The 15,860-nt window shown below is 40.7% G+C and overlaps 1 protein-coding gene across 2 annotated transcripts; it reads right to left on the reverse strand.

Annotated features, from left to right (window-relative positions):
• Positions 1 to 854: 854 nt before the first annotated feature.
• syt5a (synaptotagmin Va) lies at positions 855 to 11,567 on the reverse strand. 2 transcript variants are annotated; one of them, XM_063471206.1, is made up of 10 exons: positions 11,440 to 11,567; positions 6,000 to 6,154; positions 5,747 to 5,761; positions 5,107 to 5,288; positions 3,617 to 3,703; positions 3,372 to 3,539; positions 3,126 to 3,293; positions 2,904 to 3,021; positions 2,679 to 2,812; positions 855 to 1,416 (listed from the first exon to the last, which is right to left on the reverse strand). In XM_063471206.1, the coding sequence occupies exons 2-10, from the start codon at positions 6,145 to 6,147 to the stop codon at positions 1,207 to 1,209; spliced, it is 1,230 nt and encodes a 409-aa protein (XP_063327276.1). In that variant the 5' UTR covers positions 6,148 to 6,154; positions 11,440 to 11,567; the 3' UTR covers positions 855 to 1,206. The 2 variants fall into 2 exon arrangements, with proteins under 2 accessions (XP_063327276.1, XP_063327277.1); XM_063471207.1 differs by lacking the exon at positions 5,747 to 5,761.
• Between the last annotated feature and the right edge of the window lie 4,293 nt (positions 11,568 to 15,860).

The following is a 15,860-nucleotide window of genomic DNA, read 5'->3' on the forward strand; positions in this document are numbered from 1 at the left end:
AAACATCTTTCTTTATACAGTTCTTTATACAGTTTATACACTTACCACACAAACAGAGAAGGAACCACAAAGAGAAAGATAAATAAGAAATAAAAACATGGAACACTAGATACAACAAATTTCATCATTTTCATTGAAAAGTTTTAGGTTGTGTTGAAAACAGGAGCTGTGAAGATAAACTCATGGGACAAAATAAGGAATAGAAATTTGAGAAGAAGATTCACACATGAGCTCAGAGCCCCTCTGGTTTTTCTGTTTTCCTCCTCTGGGACAATACGACAACGAGAACTGACAGCAACAGGCTCGGTAGGCTAGTTTTTGCTATTTGGTCTATTTGTACTGTAAGAAACTAACAAAACCACATTTTTAACATTTTTAACTATTAAATGTTAACAGCAATATTTCACATTTCTCCTAAATTCTATAATGTTCAGCTCTTTAACCTCAGTCTTTAGACCCAATGTTGTTGTATAAAACTTCATTAAACAGAACTTTGAGGCAGGAAATCTGCTAAGAGATTAGCGCATCCTTGCACTTAAACCTGCTAGTGGCCATGATAATGTAATATAAGACTGGGCTGTTGCTGGTCATAAAGATCAATCGAAAAGCAGGAGAAGCAGGGTTTCTAGGAAATGTAGTAGTATTTTGGAGAACTCTATTAACCAGGCAGAGTACCAGAATAGCAACGTTAACTGCTACATAATTATACTAATACTAAAGAAGACAATCAGGATGAGCCTGAAGACAGGTTTTGACTACATAAGTCAGTATAAAGCTTAATGATAAAATGGTCAATAAATAACAAAGAGTAGAAGACTTTTGCCTTGAAGCTCCGTTAAAATCTTAGATGATGCAGCCTTGTTAGTCCTCCAGCTTTATGGAAGCAAAATGTTAAACTGTGTTGTGGCTCTTTAATTTATACTTTGTGAGCCATTCAGCTAGTTCGCCATTCAGAGGAAGTGTGCAGTTGAATATTAATAATATGCATATGTTTGTAAGCATCTCTATAGGATGCACTCAGTATAACATGCAGTCATACAATGACATCCCGAAGTTATGTTACAAAAGGAATTACGTTTAAAACTGAAATATGGTTAAAAATGCATTAAGTTATAAAACTCTACAGGCGTTTGGTTTATTATTGAAACAAACACCCTGCTACGCACATGATGCTGTATACATGTGTAAGTTACTATGTGAGCGTCTTTAGCGGATGGGGGCCTTCAGAGCAGCATCCACTTCCTCCTCGGGCAGCAGTGTGTGCCACTGGGCCACAGGACGCCTAGGATTGGCCAGCATGTCTGACCAGTGGCGCAGCCCGACGCCTGAGGCGCCGTAGCCAATCCAGCACTTGCCGATGGGATCGTTGCTGCCCAGCTTGTCATAGTCGTATACAGTGATCAGCACCTGAAGTTTCTGTGTGAGGAGACAGATGAGGGTCAGGTGTGCGCCTTTATTCCTTGTTAAACATGCAGCTGAAGTTGAGTGATGTTATGGTAAAGCTTTTGAGTAAACCTAGTTTATGATGGTTGGTCAGGTTTAACTACTGGGTAATGCAGTCCTATGAAAAAGAAAGTTTTAACAGGACTCACTAGGTACAATCCATGATTCAGTGGCTTGTAGAATCACCTTTAGCAATAATTACTTAAATTCAATTTTAACCCACTCTTCAACAATCTTGCTTCAAGTCACTGAAGCTTGAGGGCTTTTGTTTGTGTACACCTCTCTTAAAGTCCTACCACAGCATTTCAATCAGGTTGATACTGACTGGTCATTTCAACACCTTCATTCTTTTTTTTTTTCAGCCATCCTGTTGTAGATTTGGATCATTGTCTTGTCGCGTCCCTCTGGAATACTTTGGTAGTACTTTCACATTTATAATTTAACCTCTTAACACCTAGCGTAAGCATCATCATCATCATCAGTGAGACGTCCTGCCCCCCCCCAAAGAAAAACTTTTTAAGCAACATAATTGCAAAAATGCTCCATGTTGCAATTATGTTGCAAATTAAAACTATATGAAATAATATTTGTAAATTAACTTTTTTTTCTTTTTAATTCTTAGACGGTTTGATAAACACTAATTTTTTTTATTTAAATTTTCTGACAATTATTACATGGTTCCAGCTTTAAAGGGTTGATACATGTAGTGACTGGTCTTCTTAGAAGACTAAATCAAACTAATTCATTTGAATTTTAAACCTATATTATTTCAGTGTTTTCTCTGCTCAGTCTCCTGTAAAACTATATAACATACCGGGCATTAGTGAACTTTGCAAATAATACAACATATTAAAACTGTGGCATGAGTATCATTAGAGGAAGTTGGGGCAAGACTAAAGGAAAATCTCTGCAAGAAGCACAAGATGAAATCACAAAATCTATACGAGCTAGGTAAAAATGTAGCCTTTATTCTTTTGAGTTTCAAGAGCCAATCGAGAGGCAAACATGGGGGCACATTTTCCAGATGTTTGTGTTTCTTCTCATTCAAACACAGTGCTGGAATTTTCAGTCTAAAACTGGCACAGCAGTATTTCTAACAGCCTCTGTTTCAGGCCTCCAAAAATAAAATAGTGCATAAGCTGAATGCAACCACAGGAAAAAAGTTACACAATTTAAGCCCTGTCCATTGATGCAACTCTCTGGTCTAAATATGACAAACTGTGATGCATACAAACCTGGATCTGGGAGAACGGGATCTCGAAGCTGAAGCTCTCATTGAAGTAAGGATTCAGTGTGTTTTGCTTGACTGACGTCTTCTTCTTTTTGATTCGTTTGCCGTTGTGTTGAAGAACTACCTTAACGAAGGGATCTGAGAGAGAGAGACATGACATCAGAATAACGAGTTAGCAGAGCTCTCCAGAGTCTTTAGAACAAGCACAAGTACGAGTATGTGTGTTCACCTGACAGTCCTCCAACATCCATCTTCTTTAGATTCTTGGCTTCCATAATGTTAACCGTTAACTTTCCGGCAGTGGGGACATAACGAAGGGAAATACAGATATCACCGAGTTTCTCTTGCTGTCAGGAACAAAAAACAAACACAGGGATTTGGTTATCTTGCCCAAAACCGGTATGTACTATTAGATTTATCATGTTTCCAGGAGATGGAAAAACACATTTACCTCCTCTTTTTCTCCTCCAACCAGATCCCGCCATTCATGTATTGGCTGTCCGAGGTCTATAGAGTTCATGGGGATCTTGATTTCACCGATGACATCATGTTTACCAAAACGGTCAAAGTCAAAAACTTGCAGCACCAAAGTCTGACCGCCCAGTTCACTGTAGGGTATCTGAAGAAGAAAATTATTAACAATGTTGAGTGATGAGGTGGTGCTCAGCGATTAAAAAATGCATCATATGATTCAAACCTTAAAGGTGAAGGTCTCATTAAACACAGGGCAGAGGTTCTTGCGCTGGACTTTGGTTTCAAATTTCTTTTTCTTGTCTGGCAACATGTAGACTTTGACGTAGGGGTCTGAGGTGCCGCCCATGTCCATGGCTGGGAGATCCTGAGCTTGGAGGATGCCAACTATCAGCTGCAAGAGGAGGGAGGAAACAGATGTTAGATGAAGGTCATAAAATCCTTCTTTTATTGGGTTAAATGTGTGTGTACCTGATTATCAGTGAAGTTATAATCCAGTGTGTACTCAAGTTTGCCAAAGAACTCTTTCTCCTCCTCCTCCTTCCCTTCCTCTCCTTCCTGGAAGACACACAAATTGGATAGAAGTTAACACACCATGCCTTAGGTTCACAAAAAAGTACCATGATTCTGCAAAATGTCTAAAGTATGGAAAAGAAAATGAACAAGGAAGGCTTAAATATAAATATTTAAATATAATATTCTGGTTTGGAGTCTGTGTGAAAATATAACCCTTTGATGAAATAATCTATATTCTCCAGTGCCCAAAAGCAAAGTATTGGCAGTTCTGACTGTCAACTCCTTTTGTGTTTACCCTAGTGTACTGTGGCTGTTGTGTGCAGTTTAAGCAGTGATTTCGGCCATCACTAGTCTCAACCTGGATAAAGGCCAAACAGCTGTGAACAGTTAATCAGTGATTACAATCAGATAGAAAACCCAGAGCTGCAGCTAACTCCATCTGTTGACATGCAGAGGGTGGAGGATGTATGCAGCCACGGATCTTTCTTGATTCACATCCCAATAATAATAATAATACCTAATAACACCCTCATTTCGTAATTTTAAATTTGGTACTGCAGCCAGCAGCTGTTAGCTTAGCCACAAAATTGTAAAAAAAGAAAAAAGAGGAAAAAAGCATCTACATTCTGCTACCATTTAGGATAAATTAGGCTAGCCTTGGGCCTTAGGCTTCCCTTTCTTTCTGTTCCTAATAGCTGCTAAGCTAGCATAAAAAGCTGTGCAAATGTGTGATAATATGTGGCAGTTAGGGTGAATTTTGCATAGCCTGTTGCATAGCCTGTAGAGATCTGTGTCCCTCCATTGATACGCTTCCTCAGACAATCACTGACCCACCACCAAATTCGTCATGCTGAATAATGTTTTGTTTTTTGTTTTTTTTTTATCTTTTTTTTGTTTTTTTGTTTTTTTTGCCTGTCCCGTTTGGCTCTTTTGCCATCAGAATTATTGTCTAAAGGCGAAGAAAGATGCCCAATGGATTTACTTTACCAAATGGACCATCCCAGCCTTGCCGTAATGGTCTGATTCACCTTTTATTGTTTATTTTATTTTATTTTCACTTGTTAAATACGGGACAGACTTGACTGGGGAAAAGAAAGGGGAGAAAGAAAGAGGGAAGGAAAAACAGCAGGGAAGAGGGACGGGGATAAAGGGCAAGAAACAAAAACCAACAAAATAAGCAGACAAAAATGCATATATCAATCACAATCATTATATGTAGCCTCATGTTACCAGTGGTAACACTGACTGTAGCCAAATGCAAAACTAATAAAAGATAAGGGGTAAAAATCCTCCATGTGTAAAAACATTCCTGTTTTGGGGGTTGTCTCAATGTTGCCCCTCTACTGCACAACCCACAGTAAGGGAATTTTAGACCAAACTGAGCAGAGTTACCAAGTAGTGCAGGTTTTCTTCTTTTTGAAGAAAAGAAATTCATCTTTTCTCACCTTTTTCTCCTCTCCCTCCTCTCCCTCCTTGTCCTTCTTCCTGCGTCCTCGTCCTCCCTTCCTCTCGCGGGCCTTCTTGGGCTTTTTGCCCTTGTTGAAGCACTTCTTGTAGATGCAGAATCCCAGGCAGCCGACAAGAGCAAGGACCACAACCACAATGGCACCCACAGCCCACATGGGCACTGGAGAAAGGAGTGAGAGGAAGGGGAAATGTAGATTAGTGCTGCATAAAAAGAAAAGAGTGATCACACTACACAGGTCAGAAAGTCGAACCCTTTTAAAGTGTTAATGTTAATGTTTCATCTAACATAATCAGGTCACAATATCATGGTTTCTTGGGCTTCCAACAGGTTTAGTGGCCCTCAGGCCTCTGGCTGGTCTAAATCAAATTATTAGCACTCTTACCATGAGCATTTATCTCAAAGCACTACTGTTTCTAAGAAATGGTAGCTAGCTATACTGTAGATGAGTAAATAAACTTAAAGACTGACTCTATAAAATACTTGCTTTTAGAGTCAACATTTTATCAGTTGCCTTTTTTCATGTGTCTGCTGTTTCGCCCAGGATGAGTTGGAATAACCTTAAGAACGTGACTCTGTGTGCGACAAACACAGCAGCATGAGATGTGAGATGAACTTACTCTTGAGTTTATGATCTTGGAGAGCAGGACAGAATGGTCACACGGAGAAGAAATGAGAGAAGACAGAATGGAAAAAATGAATGACAGGATGATGAAATGAAAGAGACTGAGATAGATACCCTGATCTGGTTTCTGATGCAGAATTTTCATCTAACATTTTCCTTAAGTTTACAGTATGAAAGTTTGTGATTTTTTTCTTTTCACCTAACATAGATTAAACTGTAACGTTATGTTTAGATAGTCGTGTGCTCACTTGGCAGATGTGTAAGCTCATTAAAGAACTTGTTCTTCATGCTGTTAAACTGGTGGTGGGAGACGGGTGGTGGAGGGGGTGGCCGCTCCTTCTCCTCCTCCTCAGCTGCCCGGCGGAGCCGCACCCCAGCCATGTTGACCAGTCGCATTGTTGCTCTGTAAAAAAAAACAAAAAGGAAAGCAGACAAACAATAAATAACATCATCCAAGCTAATCGTAAAGACAGCTTGACAGAGACAGCTTGATGGAGACAGCAGCGTGACGATAGGATTGCAAATCGGCAGATTTAGGAGACAGAAAACCAGAAGCGATGCTGTTTCTATGTTCAGTCACAGTCAGTCCTTCTTTTGTGTGTTTATACACCACTACTGCATGTCATTAAATTGCATTTTCTCTCTCCCATAGTGCATTTGTCTATGTATGCATTTATTTTTTCTCCTTCCCCTCATGCCCCTCCCTGAATCTGATTCTGCCAGAGATCTCTTCCTGTTATGCGGGAGTTTTTCCTTTCCACTATCACCAAGCGCTTGCTCTCTGGTTGTTGTTTTCACTTTTATATTGTTAAGCCTTATGATGTGCTTTGAGATGGCATTTGCTGTGGATCAGCATTCACATATAAAAATATAAAAGCATATGAAAATTAAATTGATATGAAATGAATCAAATAAATTAAATTCATTGTTAAAAGTTAAATTAGAGTTTCCCTGCAACAGATTGGTGGCCTGTGCAGGGTGTACCCTGCCTCTCGCCGGGTGCACAGCAGTTAATTTATATTTATATGGTTGATAAAATGGTTGTGATCAGGCAGCCACACATGTCCAGCAATGGTAGGCAGCTTTTGGGAACAGTATTACAAATTGGTTGTGGGGAGGTTAAAACCTCTACTAAGTTTAGTCTTTAGATTAATTGGATTTTTTAATTTTACCTACACGATGCAACAGAATTTGCAGCTACAAAGTGCAGTAAAGTAATAGCTCTTCTCGCTGTTTCGCTCTGATTTAAATGTGCCCTCATTTCATTCTCTGTCCTTTTTGACCTTTGACCTGGCTGTAATCCCTTTAATCCTCTCTCCCTCACCTCATTCTCATGCTCAAAGTGTGTGCTTAGTCTAAAGCATTGTGTTTTATCAGGTAAGTGAAATATTCAAACTCATTTGTGTGTAAGTGTCACTGTAACTTCATCCCTTTTAGATAGACTGCTGTTGTGTAGTTTAATCTGTGTTATATTTGATTAGGTATTCACATATTTCATACATTGTGTTCAAACTACATAACAAGTAATTTTATCTGTACGTTTTCTGAATGTATAATAATATAGCAGGAAACTGAATTACCCCAGTAAAATCAGGTGCTTTTAGAATTCCACTTAAATAAAAAACCCACATGTACAAGATTAATAGAACAATCAGCATATTCTAGACTACATATGAAACAGTTTAAGGAGACAGTTTTTGAATGATATTTAATTTCATTATTTAGAGAGATTTTTTTAAAGTAGCCCCTTTGTGGCCCCTACAATTCGTAGTGAAACTTAAAAAGTAGTTGTGCCTTCCTGCTTCACCCAAGACATTTCAAATCATGCAACTTTTCCTTTGAAGGCAAACAGTTGATGTTTCTGCACTTTTCACAGTTTGCGCGTGTTTACAGGTGGCTGTAGCTCAGGTGGTAGAGCAGGTCATCTACTGATCGGAAGGTTGGTGGTTCGATTCCTGGCTTTCCCTAGTCTGCATACCAAATATCCTTGGGCAAGATATTAACCCCAAATTGCTCTCCGATGCATCCATCGGAGTATGAATCTGTATGAATGTTACTTAGACAGCACTTAGAATAATGTGCTTGTGTGAATGGGTGAATGCACAAGTTGTGTAAAGCGCTTTGAGTGCTCAGAAGAGTAGAAAAGCGCTATATAAGAACCAGTCCATTTACAGCAAAGAGAACCCACTGTGCAAACTGGCAGTGACCACAGCAATTTGTTAATGACCAAATCAATCAAATTAAGGTTTTTAACCAGGAAACTCCAGAACCAGTTACCTACCAGTTGGAGACTACACATTTTTCCCTACCAGCCAGACATTAACAGCTAAGAGGATTAAGTCTGAATGAGTAAGGTCTGATTTATTTTCTCAAAGACATTTTTTCCAAAAATTCACTTAATACAACCTGATGTTAAAGGCATACTTTAATTTGGAGCTTTTGGCTAACAAGTTGTTATTTTGTGAACATCTCTGTTTGTCAGTCAGTAACAGTGCTCTTCCCTGATTCTTGGTAAAAAAAAATAAAAAAAATATGGGGAGAACCAAATTGCTCTGGTTAAGGACTTCACTCGCCAATAGCTAATAACAAATACATTTTTAACACTAACACACTTCTAGTCCATTTGAAAGTGGCTACATTGTTTCATTTTCTACAATGTAGCAACCTAATACAAATACATATTACTCATCCTACCTATGTAGCTGAGCAGATAAATAAGCTACATCATAGCAGACCACAAGGTTAGTTACTTTTGAACACACACACACACACAGGCCCCTCCCACGCTAGACATCCCTCTGTCGCTGCACAGCACTGTAACAAGATTAATTGCCAAAGGTAATCCAAAAATCTCAGGCTTAACCAAATTAAGGACAGTTTGCCTCTCCGGGGTTCCTCCCCTTTCTCCGCCCACACTGTCACCACTTCTCCTTCACTCCTCCTCCCTCTGTTGTCTCCATCTGTCTGTGATTAGTCCTGATTTAGATACATGTCTCCCTGCTGATATGCACTACTGCGCACAGAGAGGCTCATACACAACATATTTCAATAATGAGATCTGGTTTAGCTGGCAAGCTTTGTTACAGTGACCCTTATAGCCCCCTGATTGTATAAGCAGAGGATTAGAGAGGGAGACCGAAGCATGTTTGTGTGTCTGTGTTTGTGCATGCAGATAGATACATAGAATAATTCACTGTATGTGTATTTTGAATGGATTTGCACTTTGAAAGCATTTATAAGTTGTCCCGTTGTCATACACACCGCACATTGCTGTTAACACTAAACTGCATAAAAAAGAGGTTAAAACATATTTACACACAAAAATTTAAAAAACATGTGAGTTAAATAAAATACAATAAAATTATTTCAATTGCAAATAAATTAATGCTTCATTTTATTTTTTACAGGATGGGATCATCAGCGTATAACATATTAGTTTAAATCAGATAAATGTCTCAGTAGGTATAAGCCTCAGATGGTATAGTGAGGATCCTGGATAATAGCAAACATCATATTATGTATCATATTACTGTTACTTCATATTACTGTTACTACCTTCCTGTGGCATATTACTATGCCACAGGAAGGTGTGTTAAATAACGACATGTTTGGAGGGATTTAGAACACCCCAAAACCTTTGGATGATAATTGCACATGTTTTCTGGGTCACAGCAGCTTTAAGCTGGGCTCCACCCAAAGTCAGAATCCTGGTCAGTAATGTGTGTGTCTGTCCAGAATTTAAAGCTTGGAGAAAAACAGTCCACCCAAATCACACATCAGAAGACTGAAATTCAGTTGAAAGATTATTAATGTGAAGCAACTCTTGAAGAGAAGGGATGCCCCACAGACAATAGTAGCAACGGTTTTGGAATAACGATTTCTTTTTCCTGTTTTGTTAAGAAAACCCGTGTTACAAACAAAGAAACCTGAATCTCAGAGTTTGTCAAACATGACAATAGCCAGTAAAGTGTGTTAATATTCTGCATCAGCCTCACATTCTCATGTTCTTTATTTGCAGTGTTGTATAACTGAGTAAAATGACCCTGATGTGACTGATACTGCATAAATGGTATTCATAGTAAGAGTACTTGTTTTAGCATAGAATAAACTGGAAAGGAGACAATGCTGTCCTACAGTTCCAGCTGACACAAAATGCAGCAGACATGTGAATCAGCACTTTGTTCTTCATGTTATGCACTAACTTGTTCCTATGATTAAAAACTCAAAACTCAAAAATGTTTTCACAATACTGTAAAATCTGCACTTTGTGAAAGTGCTGCCAAGAGGAAGACAGCTTAGAAAGGTGTTCAGCGTATACAGATTATTAGCTATGATGTAATAATCAGATTTGTGTTATGGTTAAAGAGTAAATCATGCATACCATTCAGCACATCAACCTTTCATATAGGATTTGCAGTTTAAGCTTCATTAGTCTTCTTAAAGTTGCTCTGTATCTGCAAGCCACTTTGCTACCCATCTCCATCTCACCTTGATAATGAGGTAATATTTTGTATCTGGGTTGTTCATATTATCACGTCTTGGATACAAAAAACCCCAAAAGGCTAAAAATGCACTTTGTAAAACATCAAAGATGCACTTTTCTGTAGTTTATCTTCAGAACACCATCGTTTCACCTCAGTCGATCTGGAAACGCACTGGATACTCTGGATACTCTGGTGACCTTGGTGACCTACGGTAACAGGCACTGTTGGAGGAACTACAGATTGTGGATATTCCTTGCCAGCACATTGTCTTTCATAAAGGAGCACAAGGTGACTCGCAGCTGGGACTCTACTGCTGTTTTTAACAACAGCTCTGTGGATGGCATTTATTGCCTGCTGGCTGGTTCATCATTTTATTTACAAGGAAACATCTCAAAAGCTATTTTTGAAATGTTGCACCTCAGAGTTTACAGAGCTGACGTATACAAGCTTCAGTGAGCCATCAGATCATCCAACATGCCTCCACCAAATACTTGGATTGATTAATCAAATAGACTTATTGATGTCTAAACCCCACTTCTTCCTGTTAGTAGATGGAAAATGAACCAACACAAAAAGCAAGGTTCACCTCTAATACAGCAGCACATAGCTGCCAACCATGACAAAACAGATCCTTTTTGTGGAATAGATTAGCTTATCAAAACAAACTTACTAGAAAAACTCATCTGCACTTACAGTAGCCCTGACAGGAAAGAAGCAAACCTTTAACCTCCATAACAAACAGAGATGTTACAGGCAAATACAGCAGGTGACTTCACGTGATCACAGACACTAGAAATAGAGGTGGATTCCTTTAATCCACTTAAACTAATCTTTGCCACCTTAGGAATCCTACACTATTCATCATCAAATGTATTTCCCAAGAAAGAACTTTCTCACTGCTCAAAAACAATCGATACTCAATAACTGAAGGGTGCAAATTAACGTCTACACTGTTATATCTTAAGAAATTTACAGCATGACTGTAATATGCTAATAAATACACAGATGTATACAAAAGCAGGGAGGTATTAACTGTAAATAAGACCTGAAATAAGACACTAATAGATACAAAGCTTGATACTTTATATCTACGGTATAGACAATATTAATGTCAACAGTTTGATTAAATGTATATTTTATATGCATTATATACCTAAAGTAAAACATAATACAGTGAAAATAAAAGAGGAAAAGCATAACTCACATGATTTAACCTCAGTCCGTCTTGTGTCTTTTTCTATTATTACTTTTTGCATCCAAATGTTCTCCACCATAAATCCTCCACCACTGATTAAAGAGAAGCTGTTGTGCACGACTCTCTCTCTCTCTCTCTCTCTCTCCCTCCCCCCCCCCCCCCCCCCCCAACACTAATCCTTGCAGTATCCCTCACTGCCAGCTACTAACTAATCACCTAGTTTAGTTCTGTGTTTTTTCAGCGGTGATCTGCATTTCATTGCTAAGATCATTCATATAATACAGAAACACCTTTAAAGCTACTTTTGTAATCAAATTAAAATCAAATGGTTCATAAAGGTTCATTAACACAGTGACACTTTGTCTGTGAAGGTTCTCAGTCATCCAGGTCATCATAGTCAAAGGAGTTAGCAAAGAAAAGCGTCTGGACTTCTTAAAGTTGCTTGAAGATGTTTCACCTCTCATCCGAGAAGCTTCTTCAGTTCTAAGGTCAAATGGCCCAGAGTCCCAGATTTAAACCCAGTGGGAGTATCCCCCCAAAGAGGGACAAAGGACCCCCTGGTGATCCTCTAATCACATGAGCCAAGGTGTGAAAGCGGGTGTGGGACCTAATCAGCCAGGGTTTCGGGTGTGCTCATTGTGAAACCTGGCCCCACCTTGTCGTGTGAATTCCTGAGGTCAGATGGCCCAGGATGTGAGTGGGCATTAAGGCGTCTGGGGAGGGAACTCAAAACTGGATTATAGATGGCAGACAGTTGGTGTCGTAAACCACCGCCTCTGTTCAAAGATGGTCGCTCACAGTGGACATAGATGACCTCTTTCACTCCTCTTTCAAACCATCTGTCCTCTCTGTCCAAAATGTGAACATTGGCATCCTTGAAAGAGTGACCTTTGTCCTTAAGATGCAGATGGACTGCTGAGTCTTGTCCTGTGGAGGTGGCCCTTCTATGTTGTGCCATGCGCTTGTGAAGTGGCTGTTTGGTCTCTCCAATGTAGAGGTCTGGGCATTCCTCGCTGCACTGTACAGCATACACCACGTTGTTAAGTCTGTGTTTTGGAGTTTTGTCTTTCGGGTGAACCAGTTTCTGTCTGAGTGTGTTGCTGGGTCTGAAGTACACTGGGATGTCGTGCTTGGAGAAAACTCTCCTGAGTTTCTCTGATACACCGGCTACATAGGGGATAACAACGTTGTTGCGTCTGTCTTTCTTATCCTCCCTCGCTGGTGTCTGATCTTCTTTTCTGTGCCTCTTTGCTGACTTTATGAACGCCCAGTTAGGATAACCGCACGTTTTGAGTGCTTCCTTTACGTGTGTGTGTTCCTTCTTTTTTCCCTCAGACTTAGAGGGAACATGTTCTGCCCGGTGGTGTAGGGTCCTGATTACTCCAAGTTTGTGTTCCAGAGGGTGATGGGAGTCAAAGAGGAGGTACTGGTCCGTGTGTGTGGGCTTCCGGTAAACTTCGATGTTGAGGTTGCCATTCTCTTCAATGTGCACAGCGCAGTCCAGGAAAGGCAAACAGTTATCCTTTGTGTCTTCCCTGGTGAACTTGATGTTTTTATAGATGCCCTCCAGATCAAGATCAGCCGGACTCTGCAGGAACTGGAAACCCTTCTACCCTCTCCAATCCTAGAAGAGGTTTACAAGTTTGTGGACAAGGCTCAGCGGGCCCAACACTCTAAAGGAAAAGAAAGACAACGCAGGAAATTTCACACCTTGCTTTCAAAAACCCACACTGCTCAGTCTGAACCCACACAACTCAGAGAAGAAAACACACCTGAAGACAGTCGGGAGAAATGGGTAAAGAACTTTTCAGACCGGCATCTCACTGAACCTGAAAAGAGGGTTTTAGCCAAAGGACTCAATTTCGCCATTTCTCCGCAACAGTTGCCCATAGCGGACCTCATCACAGCCACAGAAACCGCCATACGGATTAATAAATTATCACAGACAGAAGCAGAGCAAATCAGGATGAAAGTCTCAGCCACCCTCTCCAGTGCGAAAGTCCCTCCGTCTAACCTTACATTACAAGAAAAGAAGGCCGTCGCTTCCCTGAGCAAAGACCACAACATCACTATATTACCAGCGGATAAGGGAAGGTGCACCGTGGTCCTAAACACAACAGATTACCACACAAAGATCACTACTCTCCTCAGTGACAACAACACCTACGAAGCCTTAAAGCGAGACCCCACAAGCAGCTACAAAAAGAAAGTTATAGCTTGCCTTCAAGACCTTGAAAAGGACAAAATCATTGACCGCCTCACATATCACCGCCTTTATCCAGGGGATGCCATACCCTGCATTTATGGACTTCCAAAAATCCACAAGGAAGGGGTCCCACTCAGACCCATAGTCAGTAGCATAAACTCAGCCACTTATAACATTGCGAAACACCTTGCTACCATCCTTGCACCTCGCGTGGGGAACACCCCACACCACATCAAGAACTCCACCGACTTCACCGACAAGGTCCAGAAACTTACCCTGGATCCAGATGAAACCATGGTGTCCTTTGATGTAGTCTCCCTCTTCACTTGCATACCCACCAGGGAAGCAGTGGAGACTGTCAGAAAACGACTACAAGAAGACAGCTCCTTGGAAGACAGGACCAACTTCACACCCGATCAGATCTGCACACTGTTAGACCTCTGCCTTACCACAACATACTTCAAATACAACGAAGGCTTCTACAGACAAAAACATGGCTGTGCCATGGGCTCCCCCGTGTCACCGATTGTAGCCAACCTTTACATGGAGGAAGTGGAAAGGAAGGCTCTTGGCTCTTTCAAAGGAAGAGTACCCAGCCACTGGTACAGATATGTAGATGACACCTGGGTCAAAATCAAGACACAAGAAGTGGAATCCTTCACTGCGCACATTAACGCAGTGGATAAAAACATCAAGTTCACCAGGGAAGACACAAAGGATAACTGTTTGCCTTTCCTGGACTGCGCTGTGCACATTGAAGAGAATGGCAACCTCAACATCGAAGTTTACCGGAAGCCCACACACACGGACCAGTACCTCCTCTTTGACTCCCATCACCCTCTGGAACACAAACTTGGAGTAATCAGGACCCTACACCACCGGGCAGAACATGTTCCCTCTAAGTCTGAGGGAAAAAAGAAGGAACACACACACGTAAAGGAAGCACTCAAAACGTGCGGTTATCCTAACTGGGCGTTCATAAAGTCAGCAAAGAGGCACAGAAAAGAAGATCAGACACCAGCGAGGGAGGATAAGAAAGACAGACGCAACAACGTTGTTATCCCCTATGTAGCCGGTGTATCAGAGAAACTCAGGAGAGTTTTCTCCAAGCACGACATCCCAGTGTACTTCAGACCCAGCAACACACTCAGACAGAAACTGGTTCACCCGAAAGACAAAACTCCAAAACACAGACTTAACAACGTGGTGTATGCTGTACAGTGCAGCGAGGAATGCCCAGACCTCTACATTGGAGAGACCAAACAGCCACTTCACAAGCGCATGGCACAACATAGAAGAGCCACCTCCACAGGACAAGACTCAGCAGTCCATCTGCATCTTAAGGACAAAGGTCACTCTTTCAAGGATGCCAATGTTCACATTTTGGACAGAGAGGACAGATGGTTTGAAAGAGGAGTGAAAGAGGCCATCTATGTCCACTGTGAGCGACCATCTTTGAACAGAGGCGGTGGTTTACGACACCAACTGTCTGCCATCTATAATCCAGTTTTGAGTTCCCTCCCCAGACGCCTTAATGCCCACTCACATCCTGGGCCATCTGACCTCAGGAATTCACACGACAAGGTGTGGCCAGGTTTCACAATGAGCATACCCGAAACCCTGGCTGATTAGGTCCCATACCCGCTTTCACACCTTGGCTCATGTGATTAGAGGATCACCAGGGGGTCCTTTGTCCCTCTTTGGGGGGATACTCCCACTGGGGTTAAATCTGGGACTCTCGGCCATTTGACCTTAGAACTGAAGAAGCTTCTCGGATGAGAGGTGAAACGTCTTCAAGCAACTTTAAGAAGTCCAGACGCTTTTCTTTGCTAACTCCTTTGACAGTGACACTTTATCTTTTAAACTAGCAGAAAGGAAACATACAAACATACAATCACTATAGTGATGATGCTATGATACATTATATTGCAACAAACACTGTAATCTGACAAATATATACAATTGTGGGTAAAACATTTGTATATAGCAATTAGATGTTGCCACTGACAGTGCCCTAAACAATGTCTATGCAAAGTTTCATCATGATTGGTCAACTCATCTAGGAGGAGATGAATGGGGTCAAGCTGGTAATTACATGCAATACGTTTCTGATAATACGACAACTAACAGTAATACATTGTAAATCACCGATCTGTCTATATATAGAGAAAAACCCATTTAACAGAAATTCATAGTTAACTTTTACATTTGCACTCGGTAACCT

Source organism: Pelmatolapia mariae, linkage group LG4, assembly GCF_036321145.2.
Source record: "Pelmatolapia mariae isolate MD_Pm_ZW linkage group LG4, Pm_UMD_F_2, whole genome shotgun sequence".
Classification (NCBI taxonomy): domain Eukaryota; kingdom Metazoa; phylum Chordata; class Actinopteri; order Cichliformes; family Cichlidae; genus Pelmatolapia; species Pelmatolapia mariae.

Bases quoted from the DNA above. Each gene is read 5' to 3' on its own strand.
- syt5a (XM_063471206.1), bottom strand. From the start codon at position 6,147: ATGCGACTGGTCAACATGGCTGGGGTGCGGCTCCGCCGGGCAGCTGAG. The intron at 3,022-3,125 runs GTAAATGTGTTT...TGTTCCTGACAG, and splicing joins TTGGAGGAGAAAAAGAGGAG to CAAGAGAAACTCGGTGATAT. The intron at 1,417-2,678 runs GTTTGTATGCAT...CTCCTCACACAG, and splicing joins TCCCGTTCTCCCAGATCCAG to AAACTTCAGGTGCTGATCAC.